At 42.9% G+C, this 26,587-nt stretch overlaps 1 protein-coding gene across 1 annotated transcript in view; it reads right to left on the bottom strand.

The window, feature by feature from the left end:
* Positions 1–1,922: 1,922 nt before the first annotated feature.
* The window catches only part of ZNF654 (zinc finger protein 654), a 45,992-nt gene continuing 21,327 nt past the window's right edge, over positions 1,923–26,587 (bottom strand). Inside the window, exons 6-9 of the mRNA XM_056559356.1 lie at positions 24,247–24,386; positions 20,262–20,403; positions 16,489–18,745; positions 1,923–2,193 (exon numbers count right to left, since the gene is read on the bottom strand). Of these exons, the coding sequence (XP_056415331.1) occupies positions 2,183–2,193; positions 16,489–18,745; positions 20,262–20,403; positions 24,247–24,386 (2,550 nt within the window). The 3' untranslated portion in view covers positions 1,923–2,182. The remainder of the gene's footprint in view (positions 2,194–16,488; positions 18,746–20,261; positions 20,404–24,246; positions 24,387–26,587) is intronic.

The following is a 26,587-nucleotide window of genomic DNA, read 5'->3' as shown; positions in this document are numbered from 1 at the left end:
CAGATGTCCCGCGGCAAAAACACCCGGCGTGTGTTTTTCCCACGGCACACCTTACACTATGTCATGGCACACTAGTGTGCCGCGGCACAGTGGTTGAAAAACACTGTAATATGCCATTTGTGTGAAATATCAGGGATAGACACAAAGTTAATGTACATGAACAGGATTAGGTACTGAGTAATATAAGTTTCATTTAATTTTTTGTGGGATCTGCCAGGTATGCTTTAATATCAGAAATGAGATGAGCAAATTTACAGTATGAATTGCTGAATCCAATCAAGCTGCAGCAGTCAGTTTTGTCAAAAATTTCTCTTCAAACCAGGCACTTCCAGGTATTATGAGGACTTAAAAAGTGGAACTACTTGGAGACAAAATTACTTAACCACCGATGCTTAAGATTTGGTAAGATTACTTATCTCTAGTAGAGACTAATTTATCACTGGTTTTACCCAGTCTTTGTGGTGTTGATTTGTCACATTTTTCTCAGTTGCTGTTTAGAGACTTTTCATTGCAATTTTTGCTTTAGAAGCTTTTTCTTAAGTTGCATAGCTATACCATAGTCTACCATCAAGACCTTTTTCATCTTGTAGTTCAAAGTATTGGTCTTTTTGCTGACACAAAAATATGTAACAGGGTTAATAATCCTGGAGGGATACACCAAATGGAAAAGGATTAAGGTAAACTAGAGGAACAATCAGAATTCTGGCATCTAAAATTTTATGTGAATAAGAGCAAGATAAGAATATAGAATATGTGATACAGTCCTAACCTCATTATCTGAGGAAAGGGATTTACAGTTATTATTTCAGAAGACTTAAAAGGTAGGAAGAGAATGTCATAGAGCAACAGGAAATGCTAGCAAAATGCTTGGGTGTATAGGGAAATGTATGAGCAGCGGAAAGAGGGAGGGGCTCATGGGTGTATAGGGAAAAGTATTAGCAGTAGAGGGAAGTGCTTATGGTTGTATAGGGAGAGGTATTATCGGTAGAAAGAGAGAAGTGCTGATGAGTGTATTGGAAGGAGGTATTAGCAGTACAGAGGGAAGTGCTCATGGGTGTATAGAGAGGTATTAGCAGTAGACAGAGGAAGTGCTCATGGGTGTATAAGGAGAGGTATTAGCAAGAAAGGGGAAAAGGGAGAATATGCTAGAAACTTTTATATACATAAAGGGAATTAACATGGTAAGAGAGGAGAGTATATTTAAAAGAAAAACCACAAGAGGGCATAGTTTTAGGTTAGAGCGGCAAAGGTTTCTGCAGTAATAGCAGGAAGTATTACTTTACTGAAAGAATAGTGGATGCAGGGAATAGCCTTCCTGCAGAAGTGGTAGCTGCAAATACAGTGAAGGAGTTTAAAGGGGTATTCCAGTGGAAAACTTTTTTTTTCTCATATCAACTGGTTCCAGAAAGTTAAACAGAATTGTAGATTACTTCATAATCCTTCCAGTACTTATCAGCTGTTGTATGCTCCAGAGGGAGTTGAGTAGTTCTTTTCAGCCTGACCACAGTGCTCTCTGACACCTCTGTCCATGTCAGGAACTGTCCAGAGTAGGAGCAAATCCCCATAGCAAACCTCTGCTGCTTTGCAGTGGGGGGACTTCTGCTGCCTCAACCTACTGGGGGAGGGGGGGGGGGGGGGTGTGGTACTGATTCTGCCGCCTATACCTACTGTGGGGGAACTGCTGCTGCCTATACCTACTGTGGGGGAACTGCTGCTGCCTATACCTAATGTAGGGAAACTGCTAAATTACAGTTATGGAGTAGCAACAAAAATATTTTTATGGTTTGGTTCACCACAACATGAGGAACTCTATTAGCGGCATTAGGAAGGTTGAGAACCATTGCTCTAGATTAAAATATTTTACTAAACATTACTGATCTATGAATGAACATGCTAAAGGCTGATGTGATAAATATAAAATATTTTATTTGATTCAATCTTCAAGGCAGCACACACTTCAAAATTACATGGCACATTTTTTTGTTGCTAAAATGTGAAAGTGAAAAAATCTTTCAGGAATTTAAATATACACATCTAGCACTCCACAAGAATTTTTTTTTTGTAAAAACGTGAAAGCTGGTAGAGTCTTATTGTTTAAGGCCAAATTGAATCCGGGATATTAAAAAAAAAAATTAAATAAAAAAAAATAAAATGATGATGTTGTGTCTTCTTGTGCAAATTTTCACCAGGCACCTATGAAAAAAAAATAGAGCATTTATATTATTTTCCAATATTTCTTTAATAAAGTTTTTTTCCTTCAATACAAAATATTAAAGGAGAACTTAGGCAAAAGTTTACTTATACCTTATCTACAGGATAGGAGATAAGTAGCTGAGCCCCCCCCCCCCCCCCCCCAGATCTAGAGGAGACAGGACCTGGTGCTCAGTGAGGAGGGCATGCTGCAGACAGCACGCAATCCATTCATTGTCTATGGGAGCACTGAACCCAACTACAGCCCTCGGGCATATTCGGTGTTCCCATAAAAAGGAATGGATCCCCCCCCCCCCCAAACTTTCTTTGTACTCCATTAAAAAATCCATTTAACCACTGGGTATATTTTTCGTTCATCAAATCGTGATTACTGACAGAGCATTCCGTATTTATCTGCAAACAACATGCATTCTTTAAACTATAATTTTAAGCTAAAGGTGTTTGTTATACGCCGATAAACTTTCTGGCCCCGCAGAAGCTGCTGCGGTTCAATGGTTTAAAGAGTTCTGTTTTTTTTATACCCCAAATTCCTTGGAAAAATGAGGATGCATGTTACAGTGGTTAAATAAGCAACATGGGGGGGGGAACCCTGAAGAAAAAAAACAACACCTGTATGGAGTTTATATGTTCTCGTGTTTGTGCGTTTCCTCCAAGTACTCCAATATTATACAGACAGGTGAATTTACACCTGTAGCCCAAATGGGAACGGGGACAGATTTGAGTAATGACAAGTCACTGTACAGCTTGGTGGAATATGTTGGTTGTTTTTTTTATGTGTATTGTGATTATGTATATATATTTTCTTACCTTTTGTGAAGATTCGGAAGCTGGCCCCTTTTTCTTCCAGCGGCTTGCTGTTTAACCTCGGCCTCCGCCATGTTGTGTTCGGTAAGTGGGATGTCAGGGTGTGTGTTCTTGCTTCTGTCCTTCCTATCTTCTGACGTCCGAGGCAAATCTTTTCTTCCTGCTTCTTCCGTGGCTCAGCGACGAATCTGCGGCCTCTTCCGGCGCATGCGCAGGTAGTTTTTTTTTTTTTACCAATAAAGTTTTTTTTGTCTAATTGACAAACTGACTGCGCATGCGCGAGTACGCAAGTGCTACACTAACAGCGTAGCGTACGTTAGGTCTACGCTAATAGCATAGCTTCGCGCAGACAGTTTGTCAATTAGACAAAAAAAACTATTGGTAAAAAAAAAAAAAAATGCACATGCGCCGGAAGAGGCCGCAGATTCGTCGCTGAGCCACGGAAGAAACAGGAAGAAAAGATTCGCCTTGGACGTCAGAAACACCCCCCCCGACATCCCACTTACCGAACACAACATGTGGAGGCCGAGGTACACAGCAAGCCACTGGAAGTAAAAGGGGCCAGCTTCCGGATCTTCACAAAAGGTAAGAGAATACATATATACATAATCACAACACACACAAAAAAACACATACTTATACACACATAACACACAAACATAATAAAAAACAGTATAAACAAGGGAGAACCCCTTTAAGGAGTTAAAGCTGAGCCCTATTTTAGTCCAGATACAGCTCATTGACAAGATGATATCATAGACACCAGTGTTTTCCAACCAGGGTGCTTCCAGCTGTTGCAAAACTACAACTACAATCTCCCATCATTCTGCACCCAATACCCTATGATAACTTAAATATTGTATTGCCAAAAGTATTCAGACCCTTTACTCAGTACGATCAGGCTGGATGGGGACAGTCGGTGGAAGCCATTTTTAGGTCACATCATAGATATATGATTGGGTTCAGGTCCGGCCTCTGTCTGGGCCACTCAAGGACATCCACAGAGTTGCTCCTAATCCACTTCTGTGTTGTCTTGACCGTGTGCTTAGAGGAAAAGTGGTGCAGTTGCCAACAGCAACCAGATTGTTTTCATTTTTTTAGAGGACTTTTCAAAAATAAAAGCCATCTAATTCGTTGCCATGGGCAACTGGCCAACTCTGCACAGGTTATGATAAATCTCCCCCATTGTCTTGTTGGAAGGTGAACCTTCTGCCCAGTCTGAGGACCTGAGCTCTCTGGATCTGGTGATCATCAAGGATCTCTCCGTACTTTGCTCTATTACTTTTTGTCCCCACCCTAACCAGTTTACCTGTCCTAATCACTGAAAAACACCCCCACAGCATAATCTGAGAGGCTTCTTTCTGGTCACTTGGCCATGAAGCCAAGATTTTTTGTATTCTGCCATAATTGTTGACTTTCTGGAAGTTTCTCCCATCTGTGTACAGGGTCTTTGTTGTTGCTCTCATATGCATTGCAAGCTGGTAGACCTTATATAGACAGGGCTCTCTCTTTCCAAATTGTGATAAGATTTTTGGCGCTCAAGGGTATATGGGTATAGAGGTCAAATATACAGATAAATATATGTGAAAAATACCATACCATTAGGGACTGGATGAATATTACATAGTTTATTATACCGCAATATTAACAAATAAAATTATTAGGGGTGTGTGACAAGGGCCCTGTGATTAAACTACCTAGATATAAATTCTAAATCTAGTATACCATATTACAAGCATATAAAAAAAGACCTATTAATTCCTGCCTGTAATATTTCTATTTGTAAAAAATATCTCCTTAATATCAAACTGGGAGCTGTAGTCCTCCCATAAAGTCTTGGCTTGGAAATGGTAAATCCTTAATTGTAGTTACAGTCTTACAGTTCAAAAGTACATTATTCTCAGTTCCTTGTAACAGTGTTCAGCATTCTTTACTGATATTCATCCAAATGACGGCAACCCTGTAAGTGCTCAGTTGTGGTATAGTCAGTTAACCTCTTAAGGACGCAGGGCTTACCTGTACGCCCTGCACCCGGTAATTAAAACGGGGTCACGCCGTGACCCCGCATCATACCGGCTCGGTCCTGGCTGCTAACGATAGCCGGGACCCTGGGCTAATAGCGCGCCGCACAGATCGTTCTGCCGCACGCTATTAACCCTTCAGACGTGCCAATCAAAGTTGATCGCCGCGTCCAAAAGGAAAGTAAAAGCTTCCCGGCAGCTCAGTAGGGCTGATCGGGACTATCGCAATAAAATCGCAATGTCCCGATCTGCTAGGACGCGAGCGGAGGCCCCCTTACCTTGCTCCGTCATGTCCTGAGCTACAGGCTTGAACAATCGAGCCCCTAGAACGCTGATCCATGCAAAGCTATGGCTTTGCAGGGATCAGGGTAAAAGATCAGTGTGTGCAGTGTTACAGCTCCCTATGGGAGCTATAACACTGCAAAAAAAAATAAAAATAAAAAAAAAAGTTTTTAACCCTTTCCCTAATAAGTTTGAATCACCATATAAAAAAAAAATATCCCATATAAAAAAATTTATAAATAAAAACTGTGTGAATAAAAATAAACATATGTGGTATTGCCGCGTGCTATAAAACTATATCGTTAATTAAACCGCACGGTCAATGGCGTACGCGCCAAAAAATTCCAAAGCCCAAAATAGTGTATTTTTGGTCACTTTTTATATCATGAAAAAATTTATAAAAAGCAATCAAAAAGTCTGATCAATAGAAAAATGGTACCGATAAAAACTTCAGAATACAGCGCTAAAAATTAGCCCTCATACTGGCCCATAGGCGGGAAAATAAAAAAAGTTATAGGGGGTCAGAAGCGGAGAATTTTTTACGTATAAATTTTCCTGCATGTAGTTATGATTTTTTTCAGAAGTACGACAATATCCAACCTATATACCGTATTTATCGGCGTATAACACGCACTTTTTAGGCTAAAATTTTTTGCCTAAAGTCTATGTGCGTGTTATACGCCGATACACCCCCAGGAAAGGCAGGGGGAGAGAGGCCGTCGCTGCCCGCTTCTCTCCCCCTGCCTTTCCTGGGGTCTAGAGCGCTGCTGCCGGCCCTTCTCTCCCCCCTGGCTATCGGCGCCGCTGCCCATTCTGTCCCCCTGACTATCGGTACCGGCGCCCCATTGCCGGCGCCGACAGCCAGGGGGATAGAAGCGGCACCGACAGCCAGGGGGAGAGAAGGGGCAGCGGCACCCATTGCCTCCCCCCATCCCCGGTGGCATAATTACCTGTTGCCAGGGTCGGATCCGTGCTGCTGCAGGCCTCCGGCGTGTGTCCCCTGTGTCGTTGCTATGCACTGCACGTGCATAGCAACGACGCAGGGGACACACGCTGGAGGCCTGCAGCAGCGCGGACCCGACCCCGGCAACAGGTAATTATGCCACCGGGGATGGGGGGAGGCAACAGGGCAGCGGCGCCGGCAATGGGTGCCGCTGCCCCTTCTCTCCCCCTGGCTGTCGGCGCCGCTTCTCCCCCCCTGGCTGTCGGCGCCGCTTCTCTCCCCCTGGCTATTGGCGTCGGCAATGGGGCGCCAGCACCGATAGTCAGGGGGACAGAACGGGCAGCCGTGCCGATAGCCAGGGGGAGAGAAGGGCCGGCAGCAGGGCTCTAGACCCCAGGAAAGGCAGGGGGAGAGAAGCGGGCAGCGATGGCCTCTCTCCCCCTGCCTTTCCTGGGGGTGTATCGGGGTATACACGCGCACACACGCACCCTCATTTTATCATGGATATTTGGGTAAAAAACGTTTTTTACCCAAATATCCTTGGTAAAATGAGGGTGCGTGTTATAGGCCGGTGCACAGTATACCCCGATAAATACGGTAAGTAGGGTATTATTTTAATTGTATGGACATACAGAATAATAAGGTATTATTTTTATCGAAAAATGCATTGCGTTGAAACGGAAGCCCCCAAAAGTCTTCAATTTTGTCGCAGAATGACTTTTTTCCGTTTCGCTGTGGGTTTTCTGGTAAAATGACTAATGTCACTACAAAGTAGAATTGGTGGCGCAAAAAATACGCCATCATATATAATTTTATGTGCAAAACTGAAAGTGTTATGATTTTTAGAAGGTGAAGAGGAAAAAATGAAAATGCAAAAAACTGAAAAACGTCTTAAGGGGTTAATGCTTGTAGCAAACTTCTCCAGATTATATTGCAGTTGTGCTCGTATTAGTAGTTAGATTAGATCACTTCCCCGCTGCCAGGATCACAAGTCATTCTGTCAGTGTTTTGTGCTCTGTTGTCTTGTGCGTGTGAGACTGAGTGCACAGTAGGTGCGGAATACTTCGTTACATGAGGTATACTGCGGACTGCGCCGCTCAAGTGTGATGTGCAGCAGGAGATAGAGGATGGGAGCTGTAAGTAGCGTCCTCCTGCAGAGCTGGCAGATCAGCAATTCACAGGGCTATTCAATGGCTATTTCAGACTATTTGCTGCTAACAATATCAACACATTTGTTATCTTCCTCTTTATTTTGTTTTATAGTTTTTTTCAAATTTGCCCCATGAATTGCTGATCTGCCAGCGCTACACGAGGATGCTACTTACAGCCGTCCCATCCTCTATCTCAGACTGCCCATCACACTTGAGCGGCGCAGTCCGCAATCTAACAGTCGCCAAGCGGTGCAGTCTGCGATCATAACCAGGTAAGTGGCGCAGTCCGCAGTATAACTCATGTAACCTAGTATTCCGCACCTACTGTGCACTCAGTCTCACACGCACGAGACAGAGCGCCCAACACCGGCAGAAAGACTGCATTGTGATCCTGGCAGCGGGGAAGTGAGATATGGCACGCCAGCCACCACGAATTCACCAGCGAGCAGATAAGATCTAATCTAACTACTAATATGGGCACAACTGCAATATACCGTATTTATCGTAATATAACATGCATTTTTTGTGCAAAATTTTTTAGCCTAAAGTCTATCTGCGTGTTATATGCCAATAGACTGTTTGTGACCACGCAAAAGCCACTGCAGTTCAATGAATTAAAGCGGGTGCTTTAAATCATTGAACTGCAGCAGCTTCTGCCTGGCCAGAGTCCCACTGCCACTGCCCGATTCCCTCCCCGTCCCTGGTTTTATAGTTCCATGTGCCCTGGGGACTGAGGTCCTTCATGCTCCGGCGGTCTCCTAATCTGTCACTGTGCGCCGCGTAATGACGAGTGACGTCCTGAAGACGAAGTCACTCGTCAGTCAGTGGCGGCGCAGTGACAGCTCAGGAGGCTGCCAGAGCATTAAGGACCGCAGTCCCCAGGGCACATGGAACTATAAAACAAGGGACAGGGAGGGAAATGGGCAGTGGCGGCTGCGGGATATTTAACTATAAAACCGGGGACGGGGAGGGAGTCAGGCAGCGGCGGCGGGGGGTTATTTATCTATAAAACCGGGGACGGGGAATGAATAGAGCAGCGGCACTCCGGCCCCACAGAAGCCACTGCACGTCAATGATTTAAAGCGCTTGTTTTAAATCATTGAACTGCAGAAGCCGCCAGAAACAGTTTATCGAGGTACACCTGCACACACGTACCCTCATTTTCCAAGGATATTTTGGTAAAAAAATTTTTTACCAAAATCTCCTTGGAAAAATTAGGGTGAGTGTTATAGGCCGGTGCGTGGTATACCACAATAAATACGGTAATCTGGAGAAGTTTGCTACGAGCATTAACTGACTATACCACAACTGAGCACTTACAGGGTTGCCGTCATTTGGATGAATATCAGTAACAAATGCTGAACACTGTTATAAGGAACTGAGAATAACGTACTTTTGAACTGTATGACGGCAACTACAAGTCACAGCATACCTTGTAACTACAATTAAGGATTTGCCATTTCCAAGCCATATATTAGACTTTATAAGAGGACTACAGCTTTCAGTTTGCTATTAAGGATATATTTTTTTTTTACAAATGGCAATATTACAGGCAGCAATTAACTCCTTAAGGACACAGGGCGTGCCTGTACGCCCTGAGTCTGCCCCCTTTCTATAATGTGGATCGATGTAAAAGATCAGTGTGTGCAGTGTTATAGCCCCCTATGGGAGCTATAACACTGCAAAAAAAAAAAAAAAAAAAAAAATGAATAAAGATCATTTAACCCCTTCCCTAAAATGTTTGAATCACCCCCCTTTTCCCATTTAAAAAAAAAATAAAATAAAAATAAACATGCAAAAAAATTCCAAAGTCCAAAACAGGGTATTTTTGACCACTTTTTATATAATAAAAAAATGAATAAAAAGTGATCAAAAAGTCTGATTAATACAAAAATGGTACCGCTAAAAACTTCAGATCACGGCGCAAAAAGTGAGCCCTCATACCGCCCTGTACGTGGAAAAATAAAAAATTTATAGGGGTCAGAATATGATAATGTATACATTTTCCTGCATGTAGTTATGATTTTTTCCAGAAGTGCGACAAAATCAAACCTATATAAATAGGGTATCATTTTAATCGTATGGACCTACAGAAGAAAGAGATGGTGTCATTTTTACAGAAAGACCTCAACACAACAAAATGTAAAAATAAGTTATAGGGTCTTTAACCCCTTAAGGACGCAGCCCATTTGGGCCTTAAGGACGCAGACATTTTTATTTTTAAGTTTTCATTTTTTCCTCCGTATTTTTATTTTATTTTTTTTTACACTTTTTGGGGGTAAAATGAAGAAAAACGGCCAATTTACATTTTTGTTGGGGAGGTGATTTTTTCAATTTTTTTTTACTTTTATTATTACACTTTAATAGTCCCCATAGGGGACTATTTATAGCAATCATTTGATTGCTAACACTGTTCAGTGCTATGCATAGGACATAGCACTGATCAGTGTTATCAGTGATATTTTGCTCTGGTCTGCTCGATCACAGACCAGAGCAGAAGACGCCAGGAGACAGACGGAGGCAGGTGAGGGGACCTCCGTCCGGCATTACAGATGATCGGATCGCCGAGCCAGCACTTCGGGCAATCCGATCGTTGACATTAAGTGCCGTTCTTCTACAGATGTCGTGATTTGTATTGATAACGGCATCTGAGGGGTTCATGGCGGACAGATGTCCGCCATTACCTGCAGGTCCCTGGCTGCTATTAGCAGCCGGGACCTGCTGAGCATGACCAGAGCATCGCTCCGATGCTCGCGGTTATGTATAGGACGTAAACCTAGGTCCTGGTGCATTAAGTACCATCTCAACAGGACGTATATTTACAGCCTGCGTCGTTGAGGAATTAAAAATAAATACTTTCAGAATGCACTGTATATAGAGGACTGAAATGCTGCAGATTTGCAGCACAGCAGTCCTGTGTGCACATACCCATCCTGAGGACTCCCGATCTATACCTGACAGAAGGCTGCAACGTATCTCACTCTATAGGCCAGTGTTTCCCAACCAGGGTGCCTCCAGCTGTTGCAAAACTACAACTCCCAGCATGCCCGGACAGCCTTTGGCTGTCCAGGCATGCTGGGAGTTGTAGTTCTGCAACAGCTGGAGGTACCCTGGTTGGGAAACATTGTTATAAGCATACAACGGGATATGTCCCACATCCAAAAGAAATCCCCAGGGAAGAACTCAGGATGTAACTATCCATATATAGATAACATTATGGGAGCTTTCCCGGGAAGCCACTTGTCTTCCTTTACTTCTCTATGACATGTCAGAAGTTGTACGAAAGTTTAGGCACTTTTTAAGGGTCAGTTCACACGCTTATTTTCTGCTGCAGATTTGCTTCAGCAAATTTTCAATGGGTAGCATAAAATACACACGTGAACGCACCCTAAAACTTATTTTACTAAATGAAATTCCAAGCATTTTACACTGATCACCTACCATCAGGATAGGCTAACAATACCTGATTAGGTGGGTACAGACATCCTGCCACTTCCACCAATCAGCTTTTCAGCAGAGCTGTGGCACCGCATATACACAGACTGTGTTGGGTTACTGCACTTCATCTCTTTTAAATCAACTGGTGCCAGAAAGTTAAAACAGATTTGTAAATTACTTCTACTTAAAATATTAATCCTTCCAGTACTTATCAGCTGCTGTATACTACAGAGGAAGTTATTTCCTTGTTGAATTTCCTTTCAGTCTGACCACAGCACTCTCTGCCGAAACCTCTGTCCATGTCAGGAAATTCCCATAGCAAACCCCTCCTGCTCTGGACAGTTCCTGACATGGACAGAGGTGTCAGCAGAGAGCATTGTGGACAGACAGAAAAGAAGTTAAAAGAAAAAAAAAAAAAAAAAAAACTTCCTCTGTATTATACAGCAGTTGATAAGTCCTGGAAGGATTAAGATTTTTTTTTTATAGAAGTCCTTTATAAATCTGTTTAACTTTCTGGCACCAGTTAATTTAACCTCTTAAGGACCAGGCCCATTTTGGCCTTAAGGACCAGAGCGTTTTTTGCACATCTGACCACTTTCACTTTAAGCATTGATAACTCTGGGAAGCTTTTACCTTTCATTCTGATTCAGAGACTGTTTTTTCGTGACGTATTTTTAACTTTATGTTAGTGGTAAAATTTCATCGATACTTGCATCATTTCTTGGTGAAAAATTCCAAAATTTTATGAAAAAATTTAAAATTTAGCATTTTTTTTTACTTTGAAGTTCTCTGCTTATCAGGAAAACAGACATTCCAAATAAATTATATATTGATTCACATATACAATGTGTTTACTTTATGATTACATCATAAAATTGATGTGTTTTTACTTTTGGAAGACATCAGAGGGCTTCCAAGATCAGCAGCAATTTTCAAATTTTTCCCAAAATTTTCAAAATCAGAATTTTTCAGGGACCAGTTCAGTTTTAAAGTGAATTTGAAGGGCCTTCATATTAGAAATACCCCATAAATGACCCCATTATAAAAACTGCACCCCTCAAAGTATCCAAAATGACATTCAGTAAGTGCGTTAACCCTTTAGGTGTTTCACTGGAATAGCAGAAAAGTGAAGGAGAAAATTCAAAATCTTCATTTTTTACACTCGCATGTTCTTGTACACCCAGTTTTTGAATTTTTACAAGGGGTAAAAAGGAGAGAAATCTTCCTAAAATTTGGAACCCAATTTCTCTCGAGTAAAGAAATACCTCATATCTGTATGTAAAGTGCTCGGCAGGCGCAGTAGAGGGCTCAGAAGGGAAAAAGCGACACTGGGATTTTGGAGAGTTTTTCTGAAATGGTTTTTGGGGGGCATGTCACATTTAGGAAGCCCCTATGGTACCAGGACAGCAAAAAAACAAAAAAAAAAAAAACACATGGCATACTATTTTGGAAACTACACCCCTCAAGGAATGTAACAAGGGATACAGTGAGCCTTAACACCCCAGTTTGACGACTTTTCGTTAAAGTTGGATGTGTAAATGAATTTATTTAATTTATTTTTTTTAACAAAAATGCTGCTTTTCCCCAAAAATTTTTATTTTTACAAGGGGTAATAGGAGAAAATGACCCCCGAAATTTGTAACCCCATTTCTTCCGAGTATGGAAATACCCCATGTGTGGACATCAAGTGCTCTGCTGGAGAACTACAATGCTCAGAAGAGAAGGAGTGCCATTAAGCTTTCTGAGAGTGAATTTGTTTGGAATGGAAGTCAGGGGCCATGTGCGTTTACAAAGCCCCCTCGTGGTGCCAGAACAGTGGACCCCCCCCCCCCCCACATGTGACCCCATTTTGGAAACTACACCCCTCACAATTTAATAAGGGGTGCAGTGAGTATTTACACCCCACTGGTGTTTGACAGATCTTTGGAATAGTGGGCTGTGCAAATGCTCACTGCACCCCTTATTAAATTCTGTGACAGGTGTAGTTTCCAAAATGGGGTCACATTTGGGGGGGGGGGGTTCATTGTTCTGGCACTATGGGGGCTTTGTAAACACACATGGCCTTCAATTTCGGACACATTCTCTCTCCAAAATCCCAATGGCGCTCCTTCTCTTCCGAGCATTGTACTTCGCCCGCAGAGCACTTTACATCCACATATGGGGTATTTTCTTATTAAGAAGAAATGGGGTTACAAATTTTGGGGAGCTTTTTCCTATTTTCCCTTGTGAAAATGAAAAATTTAGGACAACACCAGCATTTTAGTGAAAAAAAAAATGTTCATTTTCCCATCCAACTTTAATGAAAATTCTTCAAACACCTGTGGGGTGTTTCACTATACCCCTTGTTACGTTCCGTGAGGGGTGTAGTTTCCAAAATGGGGTCACATGTGGGTATTTATTTTTTTGTGTTTATGTCAGAACCGCTGTAAAATCAGCCACCCCTGTGCAAATCACCAATTTAGGCCTCAAATGTACATAGTGTGCTCTCACTCCTGAGCCTTGTTGTGCGGTCGCAGAGCATTTTACGCCCACATATGGGGTATTTCCGTACTCAGGAGAAACTGTGTTACAAATTTTGGGGGTCTTTTTTTGCTTTTACCGCTTGTGAAAATAAAAAGTATGGGGCAACACCAGCCTCTTAGTGTAAAAATGTAAAAAAAAAATTACACTAAGAGGCTGGTGTAGACCCCAACTTTTCCTTTTCATAAGGGGTAAAAGGAGAAAAAGTCCCCCAAAATGTGCAATATGTGGCCCTAAACTGTTTCCTTGAAATACGACAGGGCTCCAAAGTGAGAGAGCACCATGCACATTTGAAGAGTAAATTAGGGATTGCATAGGGGTGGACATAGGGGTATTCTACGCCAGTGATTCCCAGACAGGGTGCCTCCAGCTGTTGCTAAACTCCCAGCATGCCTGGACAGTCAGTGGCTGTCCAGAAATTCTGGGAGTTGTTGTCATTTTGGAAACACTGCCGTACAATACGTTTTTCATTTTTATTGGGGGGGGGGGGGGGGGGACAGTGTAAGGGGGTGTATATGTAGTGTTTTACCCTTTATTATGTGTTAGTGTAGTGTAGTGTTTTTAGGCTACATTCACACGGGCGGGTTTACAGCGAGTTTTGAGCTACAGCAGAATTTGCTGCATTTCAAACTTGCAGCGAGAAACTCACTGTAAATCTGCCTGTATGAATGTACCCTGTACTACAACTCTCAGCATGCCCTTTGGCTGTCCGTGCATGCTGGGGGTTGTAGTTATGCAACAGCTGGAGGCACACTGTTTGCAAAACACTGAGCGTTTGTTACTTAACTCAGTGTTTCCCAACCCGTGGGCCCCAGCTGTTGCAAAACTACAACTCCCAGCATGTACGGTTTTTCAGTGAATGCTGGGAGATATAGTTTTGCAACAGCTGGAGGCACACAGGTTGGGAAACACTAAGTTAGAAAACAGACAATGTTTCCCAACCAGTGTGCCTCCAGTTGTTGCAAAACTACAACTTCCAGCATGCCCAGGCAGCCGAAGGGCATGCTGAGAGTTGTAGCTTTGCAACAACTGGAGGACCAGTTTGGAGACCACTGTGTAGTGGTATCTAAACTGTAGCCCTCCAAATGTTGCAAAACTACAACTCTCAGCGTGCACAGACTGCCAGGCATGCTCGGAGTTGTAGTTCGGCAACATCTGAAGGGCCAGATGTTACAGAACTACAACTCCCAGCATGCCTGGACTGTCTTGGCATGCTGGGAGTTGTAATTTTGCAACATCTGGAAGAGCACAGATTGGAGACCACTGCACAGTGGTCTCAAAACTGCGGCCCTCCAGATGTTGCAAAACAACAACTCCCAGCATGCCCAGACAGCCAAAGGGCATGCTGGGAGTTGTAGTTTTGAAACTACCAGAAGCAGCAGCGAAGAGCTTCACTGCTGCCTCTGATTCAGATGCCGCCGCCGCCTCCTCCACTTACCCGCCGCCAACCCGTCTGCCTCCAGCTGTTGAGAGCCTGCCGCCGGTCCCCACTGCCGCACCGGTACTCGGTAAGTGCCGCGGCCCCCGCCGCAGCTCTCAGCGACATCTTCCCCTGCTCTGCTCAGACTTCTAGTGGCAGGCAGAGCAGGGGAAATGAACTTTACCCCCCCAGTCAGCTCATTCACTGTGATTGGTCCACAGGGACCAATCACAGTGATCGCTGACCAGGACCATCGACAGACTTCTGCCAGCTAACCCGTGCGATGCTGTGCATCGCTGGGTTAACTGCGTGTCATATATATAAGCCGTGATGCGCGAACTGCCTGCACATCACGGCTTATATATAAGCCATTCTGCGGGAAGGGTTAAATAAAAGAAAATTTATACTGGCAACCTAATGTGGGGGGAACTATACTGCCTACCAAATGTGGGGGGGGGGGGACTAAACTGCCTACCTAATGTGGGGGAACATGATGCCTACCTAATGTGGGGGGAACTACAAGGTACCGTACATCGTGGTAGGAGGGGTAGTCTTATATGGCGAGTATATGCCAAACTATATTTTAACTGTAAAAGTTGGGGGTCGACTTATACGCCAAGTCGTCTTATACGCCGGTATATACGGTAGTTATGTACAGGACAACGTGTTTCAAAAGTTACTAATTTCTTAATCAGGTCCGAATTTGGACCTGATGAAGAAAGGATGTTCCTTTTGAAACACGTTGTCCTGTACATAACTATGTAAATAAATACCACTATCTTCTGCACCTTTGATGCATTGCACCATCTTCATTCTGTGAAGCGCTACTAGCCTAGAGTTAGATCCCAGGAAGATTCCCTGCCAGGAACACCCCAACACGTCTGCCTTACTAAAGTCTTCCACCGCTCCACAACGGAACTGGTATCAAACAGCCAGATGCTCCCAAACTGTATACTATTTTGAAAGCTATGTACAGTGTAGTGCCTGCCCGCACAACACAAAAAGGTGAGCCTCCTTTATCACTTCTACCCTCTGAAGACGTTCTACAAGGGTAATGGCACTATATTGCACACAGTCTCTATTCTCTCTTTTTTTCTACTATACTCTCAGTGACCCTAAAAAAGCCTTACTTCATACATTGGTTTGGAATTCAAAGGGGTACTCCTACCCCAAGATGTCCGATTTCAGGGGTTTTGCCGCTGGGAACCCATGCCATCTCATGCAGCACCCACCTGTGTGAGCTGCACACCAGCGGTGGAGGCTCCGAGTCTGAAGCCTCTCGACTACGGGGCAGGAATTGTGATTTCACGCCTCCGCCCCCTCAATGCAAGTCTATGGGAGGGGGCGTAATGGCCATCATGCCCCCTCCCATAGACTTGCATTGAGGGGGCAGAGGCGTGACGTCACACGGGGGCGGAGGCGTGACATCACGATTCCGGCCCTGTAGTCGAGAGGCTTCAGACTGGTGTGCAGCTCACACAGGTGGGTGCTGCATGAGAGATTGCGGGGTTCCTCAGCGGCAGGACCCCCACAATCAGACATCTTATCCCCTATCCTTTGGATAGGGGATAAGATGTCTTAGGGCCAGAGTACCCTTTTAAAGGCCTTACTTCATAAATTGGTTTGAATTTAGGTCTGAGTGACAAACTGGCTATACGATTCATTCACATTTTGGATGACCTCAACATGCATACTTACTTTCATCATCTGAGTCAAACCCGAAGTATAGCTGACACTTCTTCTGTGCTAGATGCTCCTCAAGTGCTTCAGAGCTACAGTAATTTGTTAGGCACTTCCCACATCTAAATTTCTCCACTGGAGCTTTAGATACCATATTGTTTTCAGAAGTGTATGTCAGGTCATTTTTCCTGCGTTTTGGCATACTAAGATACTGTTCAGCTAGATAAGTGGGCGGCAATGGCCGCCTATATGGTCGAGCTTGCGCTGAGCTGAACGCGGAAGTGGACGAATTTGGTTTAGAGGGAGTCTGTTCATTTTCAGTAACAATGTTTGTTGGCAGAGTCTCTTCAGCGGTAACTGCGAACGGTGGGTTGGGCATTACAGTTGTTTCACCATTGTCTACAGTTGCTGAAGTCTCTACCACAACACTTGGCTCCTCAGCAGTGTGTCCATTGAGGTTTTGTTCCTCATCGGCAGGAGCTTGGGTGATTTCAGGAAGTGGCTCCTGCACATTGGAGTCTACTTGGAGGACCTGCTCAGGTAAGTGTATCTCACCATTAACTTTTTTATCTGCTTGCTTATAGGTCTTTGGTTCTGCTACATCTTTTCTGGACTTCCAAATAGGAATGGGCAATTCTTGAGCCTCTTCATGGAAAGGTTGTAATTTTTTACTAGAAAGTGAAGGCATGGCTTGTTGTTGACCCAAGTTTCCACTGTCTTTTCGTGGAACATGATCATCTTCTACAGGTTCCATGATCGGTAAAGTAGTACTATCATCTACTGGATTTTGTTCATAGTGCTGAGCTTCATGCTTGTGAAGGGAAGAGATCTGATCGAAGACTTCAGGACAGTTCTTGAACCCGCACTGAAGTTTAAAGTCCTCATGGCTTTGCTGATGCTCGACAAGTTGAGATGCAAGCTTGAATCGCATATTGCAATTTAATTGCTGACAGAAATAGACATTGGGATAGAAGTGCATATTTAGGTGGTCAATGAAATGTCTGCAATTGTCAAACTTCCTCTGACAGAAGCGGCATTTGCCTTTGTTCCAGGACATGATGTGCTGCTGTACCTTCTCATCAGATGGGTGTGCGTTCCGTGCATGCTTATTCAAGGCTCTTGCCCTTGTGAAAACCCGGAAACAACCATGCGCAGGGCACGGATAACGAACATGATTATTCTGAACTGGGTCTTTGCTACACAAAGTTCCATTTAATTTAACACATTGGCTCACATTCTTTCCAGCATGGTCTTCTATTTCTTGAATTTCACCTAGTGCAGACGTGTCATTTAAATTACTAAGATCTGATGAGAACGAAGTCTGTGTGGCTGTAGAATAATTTACAATTTCCCCATTACAGTCAACTGTGGGGTTTTCACCAGGAATGGTATGATTATGGTCTAGCAAGTCCTGGTTAGAATTTACAGCTTCTAAAGATGAAGGCAATTCTCCCGAAGAATTCACCTCATTCCTATCAGAATACAAGTGCACAGGATCGGATGAAGCCTTGAGCGGAAGCCCTTCTCCTTCTGGATGCCTTTGCATTTTCTTTAGGTGGTGTTTTAGATGTCTAAGCATCTTCACTTTGTTTCTGAACTTCCGGGCACAGATAACACATGAAAACCAACCTCTTTTATGATGAGTCTGTGCATGTCTAAGTATGTGACCACCCAAAAACTGTCTATTACACAGAGTACAATGATGCCTGGGCGTATCCACCTTGGAGGGGGTGAGCACCGGATGGTTTTTCCTAGGAGTTGATGAGGCTCTAAGTCTGCTACTGCTTTCATTGTGCTTCATTTCTCCATTGTGTAAGGGCATTACAGCGCACTCAGACTCCAAAGGCAAACTTTTCTGTTCAACGATGTTATCAAGTGCATCGGAGTTTGATAAAGCCTGTGCACCTGTGCCTCCCAGAAGATCAGCACAGTTTGTCTGGATCATTGAAAAATTCCAAAATTCAGGATCAAATAATAAACCCCTTTTTAAAATGGGAAGTAGTTCAAAGCGCACTCGATTCTCCACGTAGCTGGTAAACTCATTGTAATCCTCATCAGAGTATCTATACAACCGTTCAACAACTCTATACGTTTCTATGTTCCGCTCCAGAAAGAAGACTGATAATGCACAGATTCTGCAGATCTCCAAGTCAGTGGGTAAAAGATAAGCTATGGTTTTATAAATTAAAGATTTTGTTTCGGGGTCATCTTGAAGATCCAATTGTAACGCACAACCACAAAGTTCTACCGACAGCTGCACCGCACATTCCCCAATCTGTAAATAGAAATTAGGAATTAACGCAGTCCATATAAATTTTTTTCTGGATTATCACATGGTCACAGAAAAGAATATAAAAGTATCATAGCAGTGTCTGAGTAAATTTTGATTAGAAAATACCAGAATATAGATTAAAATTACATTTCAAAATAAAAAAGGGCCCTGATTTTGGGGAAAACAAATAAAATACACACACTGTGTGTGTATACCTATATTTATATATATATTTTTTTTATAATTAACTGCCTTGCTAATGTGTGTTGATAATATGGTGCATCAATTTAAAGTTAACAAAAACATATGCCACGTCTCCAGTCCCAGAAACACAGCTTTCCGAGACTGGAGCATAGAATTCGGGTGCTGCACAGTGACCGTGTGGTGTTCCAGCGGTGGGCTCCCCGCAAACAGACATCTTATCCCCTATCCTAGGATAGGGGATAAAATGTCTTTGGCCGGTATTAAATGGAAAAAAGTTGTTTCTAACAACAGTAACACTAAGCATAATTCTGTGGCCGATAGTGTAAATTATATTACTATATTAAAGGACAACTGCAGTGTAAAGACACATCCCCTATCCACAGAATAGGGGATAAGTGTCTGATTGCAGGGGGTCCGAACGCTGAGACCCACCAATCTCCTGCACAGGGCCCCGGCATTGTCACGGCTCTCCTGTGCAGGAGGCGCGTCGGCTGCAGCATGACGTTACAGCAGACACCCCCCCTCCATGGGAGAGGCAGGGATGCAGCGTTCGTGCCTCTCCCGTAGAGCTCGTGAGGTCGACACGTGCATTAGCCAATGCACAGCGTGGCAATGCCAGAGCCCCATTCGGGAGATCATGGGGGGTCCTAATGGTCTGACCCCAATGATCAGACACTTATCCCTTATCACCTATAGGGGATAAGTGTATTTACACTGCAGATGTCCTTTAATTGTTTCCTTAGCCCTATCCTCTACTGTTCTGCAAAATTCTGCAGTTTATATCAGGGGTGCCACAAAATCAGGTTTAAGTTAATACCATAAAGAGGTATGTTAAAGGTAAGTCAAACAACTGTCACAAGAAAATGTTTTCCTACAACATTCTTTACTAAAATAGCTGTAAATACCACAAGTATTCATGTTTTTTTTTTCCTTGTGGTGAAGTAATGGTGTGGATCTCTTCTGTCACCACCCAGCGTGGATATTGACTGAGGGTGTATTCAAACGTACAGTATATTGCACATCAAATATGAAGATTTGAAGCAGTGTTCAGTCAATTAGTTTACATTGTAATTTGCAGCATAAAATCTGTAGCCTCAAATCCTGCGCAGGATACTGCACATATAAATACACCTTTAGGGCAGGGTCTCAAGTGCCGTATTTTGCTGCTGCGTATTTTCTTACCCATTGAAATCAATGAGTAGCAAAATCAGCTGCAGAAAATAAGCAGCAAAATATGGAATGTGTGATCCTACCCTAATGGAGTATTTGTTTATACAGATCTACAAGCAAGACACTGGGTCCAAAACACACTTACCTCCTCTTTGATAGTTTTCATGAAGGGAAATATGACCTTGACATTTGCAGCGATCCTGAGCATGTTGTAGCATTGCTCAATAAATGCTTGCTTGGAGGGGTTAACTTTAAATTGAAGTTTACTCCAAATAAAAATTAAATCCCTGCAAACAAGAGAACAAAAATGTAAGTCTGCGTACACCTGTGACAAACAAAACAAATATATGCTTGCATATGTTATTGCAACTTTATAACTGGAAAAAGCAATAAAGTTTTACGCTACAATCTCTTATCCATCAACGATTGTCAGATCCCCTAATGTGCACTTATTCTGCTCCCTAGCTCCAATGTATAGACACCGCTTTATACCTGTGCAGATTTCCCCTTCTACGGCCTATGAGGGATCTCTTCTCCCTTGTACTGATTCACAATGATGCTGAGGAGTGTAATTTCCCTATTCTCTGCAGGATCTGCGCGGGTGCTCTCTTCTATCAGAACTTCTACACAGCTTATGTGCACTCCTTCCTTCATACTATCTTGTGTGTACTTTCTTGCCATTCTACACCCTATGTCATCTACCCTAGAGCTGGGCGGTATGAGCAAAAATGTGTATCACGGTATTTTTGTAATTTATGCCGGTTCCACAGTATAACTCTCCCCCCCCCCCCCACCCAAATCATGTGACCCGCGAGCGCTGTTCTGCTTCTCCACCCCCCCCCCCCCCAATTAATTATCAGCCCAGAGCTGACTGTCCCCATCGGGGAACTAATCACGTCACCCGCAAACGCTGCCCTCCTCGTCCTCCTGTTTGTTGCGGGCCGCCGGCGCTGGAACTCTGTACTGTACTGGCCGGGCTGCAAAAGATAAACAAAATAAACTTTAACTCACCTACTGTTGGTCCAGTACCGGCCTCACCTGCTTCCTGGGGATGGAAACGTCGGAGAGCAGTCAGCCTATCAGCGGCCGCAGCGATGTTCCACCTCGGCCGGTAATCGGTTGAGAGCACTGTCATGTAAGAAGCCGGCTTCTTACATGACAGTGCGCTAAACCTATCACCGGCCGAGACGAAACATCGCTGCGGCCGCCGATAGGCTGATGGCTCTCCAACGGGGGAAGGTATGTTAAAGTTTAATTTTGTTTATCTTTTGCAGCCCGGGGATAGGGATACAGCGTACAGTACAAAGTTCCAGCGCCCCGCAACAAACAGGAGGACGAGGAGGGCAGCGCTTGCGGGTGACATGTGGGGACAGCGCAGCACTGGGTTGATAATTCATTAATTCCCGAGCGGGAGGGCCCCAACCGGTATTGCAGTATGGGAAAAATTCATATCGTGCCGGACAAAAATTTCGGTATGAACCGGTATACCGTCCAGCACTAATCTGCCCTCCCTAAAAAAAAAAATTATGCAAGGAAGACAGGAAAAGCCGGCACAGCTTGGCCCAATTAAACCAGTTCCGTATACTATACTGGCAAGCAAGGTGCTGGTGTATAGAGGTGCAGCCCCAAACGTAAATCCCGTATCGGGTGCTAAATCCTCCAAGGCAAAGTCCATACAAAAGATATACGTGCAAGATATAGGAGGCACTCACCAGCGGGGTAACGTGAAAAAAGTTCTTTGCTTTATTTAGACATGCAGGAGCAGAAACGGACAAATGTGCCTCCTATTTCTTGCACAAATATCTAAAAAAAAAATGTATACTTCCCCCCCCTAAACACAATCTGATCTGGAATGTACAGCCCCCTCTTCCACCCTGCTGCTATCTCAACACAGAGAACTAAGGGGAGTAGAGTACAGAGAGCCAACAAAGCCAGGAGCACTGTGCGGTCGGGTTTATGCCAGAAACAGCAGAACAACCAGCTATGTAAAGATGTTACACACACTATGCAACAATTATAATTTACAAAAGAAGTTTTTATTTAAATATTCAGAAAAAAAATCAGGTGCAGTCTATTAAACATGTCTGATGAACCTATGACACAAATATTTGGATAGGGAATAAGATGTTTAGGGGCAGAGTAGCGTACCTGTCAGATCCCACAATTTTTTTTTATATGTTACTCAGTACCTAATCCTGACCATGTACACCTATGTTTATGCTTCCATCACATATTTATTTTAAAAATACCAATTTCATTAGCTCAGTGTTAGAAATTCTATTAGGGGAAGGGGCATGCCCCTCCTTTGGTGGTGGGAGGTGATTGGTGTGTCTGCTCATACAGCCTTGTCCATGACTCATGGAAAAGCTGATGCTGCTGCAGGACTGGTTAGTGTCTCAGTAGGTATGGGGAACCCTAGTGGTGGGAGTTTCAGGGGCAGTTTTCTTTATTAAATGTTCAAAATGTTTTAAATCAACCATATTACAAAATCTCTTTAATTCTCATCAGTAACATTAAAAAGTGTTTAGATCTGACAGTGCCCATTTAACCCTTTAAGGACCCGGGCTTTTTCAGTTTTTCCTCCTCAACTTTAAAAAATCATAACTTTAAAATTTTCACCAAAAATTCTATATGATGGCTTATTTTTTGCATCAGCAATTCTACTTTGTAATCACAGTCATTTTACCCAAAAATCTACGGTGAAACAGGAAAAAAAAAAAAAAAATCAATGTGCGACAAAATTTATGAAAAAACACTATTTTATAAGTTTTGGGGGCTTCCGTTTTTACGCAGTACATTTTTTGGCAAAAATGACATCTTATCTTTATTCTGTAGGTCCATATGGTTAAAATGATACCCTACTTGTATAGGTTTGATTTTGTATCACTTCAGAAAAAAATCATGAATACATACAGGAAAATTTATACGTTTAAAATTGTCATTTTCTGAGCTCTAACTTTTTTATTTTTCTGTGTTCAGGGCGCTATGAGTGCTCATTTTTCGCGCCGTGATCTGAAGTTTTTAGCGGTACCATTTATGTTCTGATCAGACTTTTTGATCACTTTTTATGGTATAAAAAGTGATCAAAAATGCGCTATTTTGGACTTTGGAATTTTTTTGCGCGTACGCCATTGAACGTGCAGTTTAAAAAGTGGTATATTTTTATAATTCGGACATTTCCGCACCCGGCGATACCACACATGTTTATTTTTATTTACACTTTTTTTTTATTCTTGGAAATGCCGGGTGATTCAAACTTTTATTAGGGGAAGGGATAATTGAAAGGGTTAATGATTTTTTTTACACTTTTCTTATGCAGTATTATAGCTCCTATAGGGGGCTATAACATTGCCTTAACTGATCTTTTACACTGATTGATGCATCTCCATAGGAATGGATCAGTGTTTTCGGCGATTGATTGCTCAAGCCTGGATCTCAGGCTTGAAGCATTCATTCGGCGATCGGACAGCGCAGGAGAAGGTAATAAGACCTCCTCCTGTGCTACAGCTGTTCGGGATGCTGCGATTATACCGCAGTGATCCCGAACAGCTCCCTGAGCTTGCCGGGCACTTTTAGTTTCGTTTTTCAGCGGCTCAGCTTTGAGCACGCGGCTAAAGGGTTAATTGGTCGCGGTGCCGCGCGCTATTAGCGGCGGGCACCAGCTTCACTATGACGCCGGGCACGTCGCAATATGATGCGGGGTCACCGTGTGACCCCCGCGTTATATCGCAGGACCGGGACTCAGGGCATAACTTTATGCCCTGGGTCCTTAACAGGTTAACAGAAGGGTACCGACAATTTTGTCCAAGTCTGTACATATAATGAACACTTTAAAGGGGTATTACATGTTAAAACTCATCTCCTATCCATAGTATAAGGGATAAGTGTCAGACCGCAGAAATATTAAAGAAATTTCTACTAACTTATAATTTCAAACATTTTGGCAACAGGTGCATTCATTTTTATAAGCACCATTAAAAAGTAGAAAACAGGTGCAGAAATATTTCCAACAAATTAGCTATGCGATAACCCAAATTGGACAAAAATTTTGGACAGAAAGACTGAAAGGCAGTGTCTGCTTACAGCTGCTCCTGTCTGGTTTGTCAGAATACAGGCTCTAGGAAACTTACCAAATACAATACATTTTTCCCGTTTGCAGCTGTGTGATGAGAAAAGCTTCGCTCAGTTGCAATGCCAACGCAGTTTTACCTTCTTTTTCAATGTTGCAGATAATTTGAACCCCGTCACTGCAGTCTATTCTTAGAACATGCTGTAAGAATAAAGAAGCAGTTTAGAAAAATTCCTTAAAGTTCCTAGACAATGCTGCTCTAATATCGCTGAGAATTTCCACATCACTTCTAATGCCCACTGAAGGACATCTACTGAATAAAGCAGGCTAGCCTATTTTTAACCCCTATTTTTAACTGGTCTGCCATCGAACAGTATTAGCAATTGAATGATTGCTATAAATAGTCCCCTATGGCGACTTTCAAAGTGTAAAAATAAATGTAAAAAAAAAAAAAAAAGAAAAAAAAAAAAAGAAAAAAAAAAAGTAAAAAAAAGTGAAAAACCCCCTCCCCCAATAAAAACGTAAATTGTCCCATTTTCACCCCCAAAAAGTGTAAAAAAAAAATATGTTACATATTTGGTAACTCCACGTGCGGAAACATCCGAACTATTTAAATATAATGTTAATGATACTGTACGGCGTGAACGAAAAAAGTCCAAAATTGCTGCTTTTTTATAACATTTTATAAAAAAAAAAAAATTTTTTTTTAAAATTTATTAAAAGTTTTATATAAGCAAATATGGTATCAATAAAAAGTACAGATCACGTTGCAAAAAAATTAGGCTGGATACCGCCGCTTATACGGAAAAATGAAAAAGTTATAGGTCTTCAAAAGAGGGATTTTAAACATACTAATTTGGTTAAAAAGTTAGCGATTTTTTTTTAAGTGCAACAGTAATGGAAAAGTAAGTTATCATGGGTACCATTTTAATCGTATTGACTCAAAAACTAAAGAACACATGTCATTTTTACTGTAAATTGTACGGTGTGAAAACAAAACCTTCAAAAATTTGCTAAATTGCGGTTTTCTTTTTCATTTCCCCACACAAATAGTATTTTTTGGTTGCGTCATACATTTTATGGTAAAGTGAGTGATGTCATTACAACGGACAACTGGTCACACAAAAACAAGCCTCATACTAGTCTGTGGATGAAAATATAAAAGAGTTATGATTCTTTGAAGGCGAGGAGGAAAAAAAAAAAACAACTTAAAAATAAAATTGTCCTTAAAGGAGTAGTCCGGCGCGCACTTATTTTATCCGGTCCGCGCTGCAAAATAAAAGAAAAACTTTCTCTTACCTGCCAACGAGCCCCCGGAGCTCCGGTACAGGTGTTCGGTCCCCGGGCTGTATTCTTCTTACTTCCTGTTAGCCCGGCACGTCACACAGAGCTTCAGCCTATCACCGGCCGCAGCGATATCCCGCCTCGGCTGGTGATAGGCGGAAGCTCCGTGTGACGTGCCGGGCTAACGGGAAGTAAGAAGAATACGGCCCGGGGACCGAACACCTGTACCGGAGCTCCGGGGGCTCGTTGGCAGGTAAGAGAAATTGTGTTTTCTTTTATTTTGCAGCCCGGACCGGATAAAATGAGAAAAGTGCGCGCCGGACTACTCCTTTAAGGCCCACAAGGGCTAATCCAGGGCTCAAAAACGTATCCCCTATCCTAAGGATAGGTGATAAGTTTCAGATCTCCTGTACGGGGCCACGGCTCGCTGGCCAGATAGCGGGTTTCGACCACCGCACGAAGTGGCGGCTGACACGCCCCCTCAATACATTGCAATGGCAGAGCTGGAGATTGCAGAAGGCAGCGCTTTGCAGTGGTCAACGCGCCCCCTTCCCGTGGCTGGGGCCCCATACAGGAGGTTGCGGGGGGGCCCCCAGCAGTCTGACCCCCCCGCGATCTGAAACTTATCCTCTATCCTAAGTTTTTCAGCACTGGATATCTCCTTTAAGGGTTAAAGGGGTTATCCAGGAAAAAACTTTTTTATATATATCATATCTATCATATCTATCTATCTTATATCTAATCTAATCTATCTCTATATAAACAGATTTGTAAATTACTTTTATTAAAAAAATCTTAATCCTTTCAGTACTTAGCCGCTGAAGTTGAGTTGTTCTTTTCTGTCTAAGTGCTCTCTGATGACACCTGTCTTGGGAAACGCCCAGAGTAGAAGCAAATCCCCATAGCAAACCTCTTCTATGACAGTGTATAGCCGTTCATGATCGATCTGTCTTAGGTTATGTTTACATTGAGGAAATGGAGGCATTTACTCGAGTACCGTATATACTCGAGTATAAGCCGAGTTTTTCAGCACGATTTTTCGTGCTGAAAACACCCCCCTCGGCTTATACTCGAGTGAACTCCCCCACCCGCAGTGGTCTTCAACCTGCGGACTTCCA

Source organism: Hyla sarda, chromosome 2, assembly GCF_029499605.1.
Source record: "Hyla sarda isolate aHylSar1 chromosome 2, aHylSar1.hap1, whole genome shotgun sequence".
In the NCBI taxonomy this organism is placed as follows: Eukaryota; Metazoa; Chordata; class Amphibia; order Anura; family Hylidae; genus Hyla; species Hyla sarda.
This window is presented reverse-complemented; position numbering and strand designations above follow the sequence as displayed.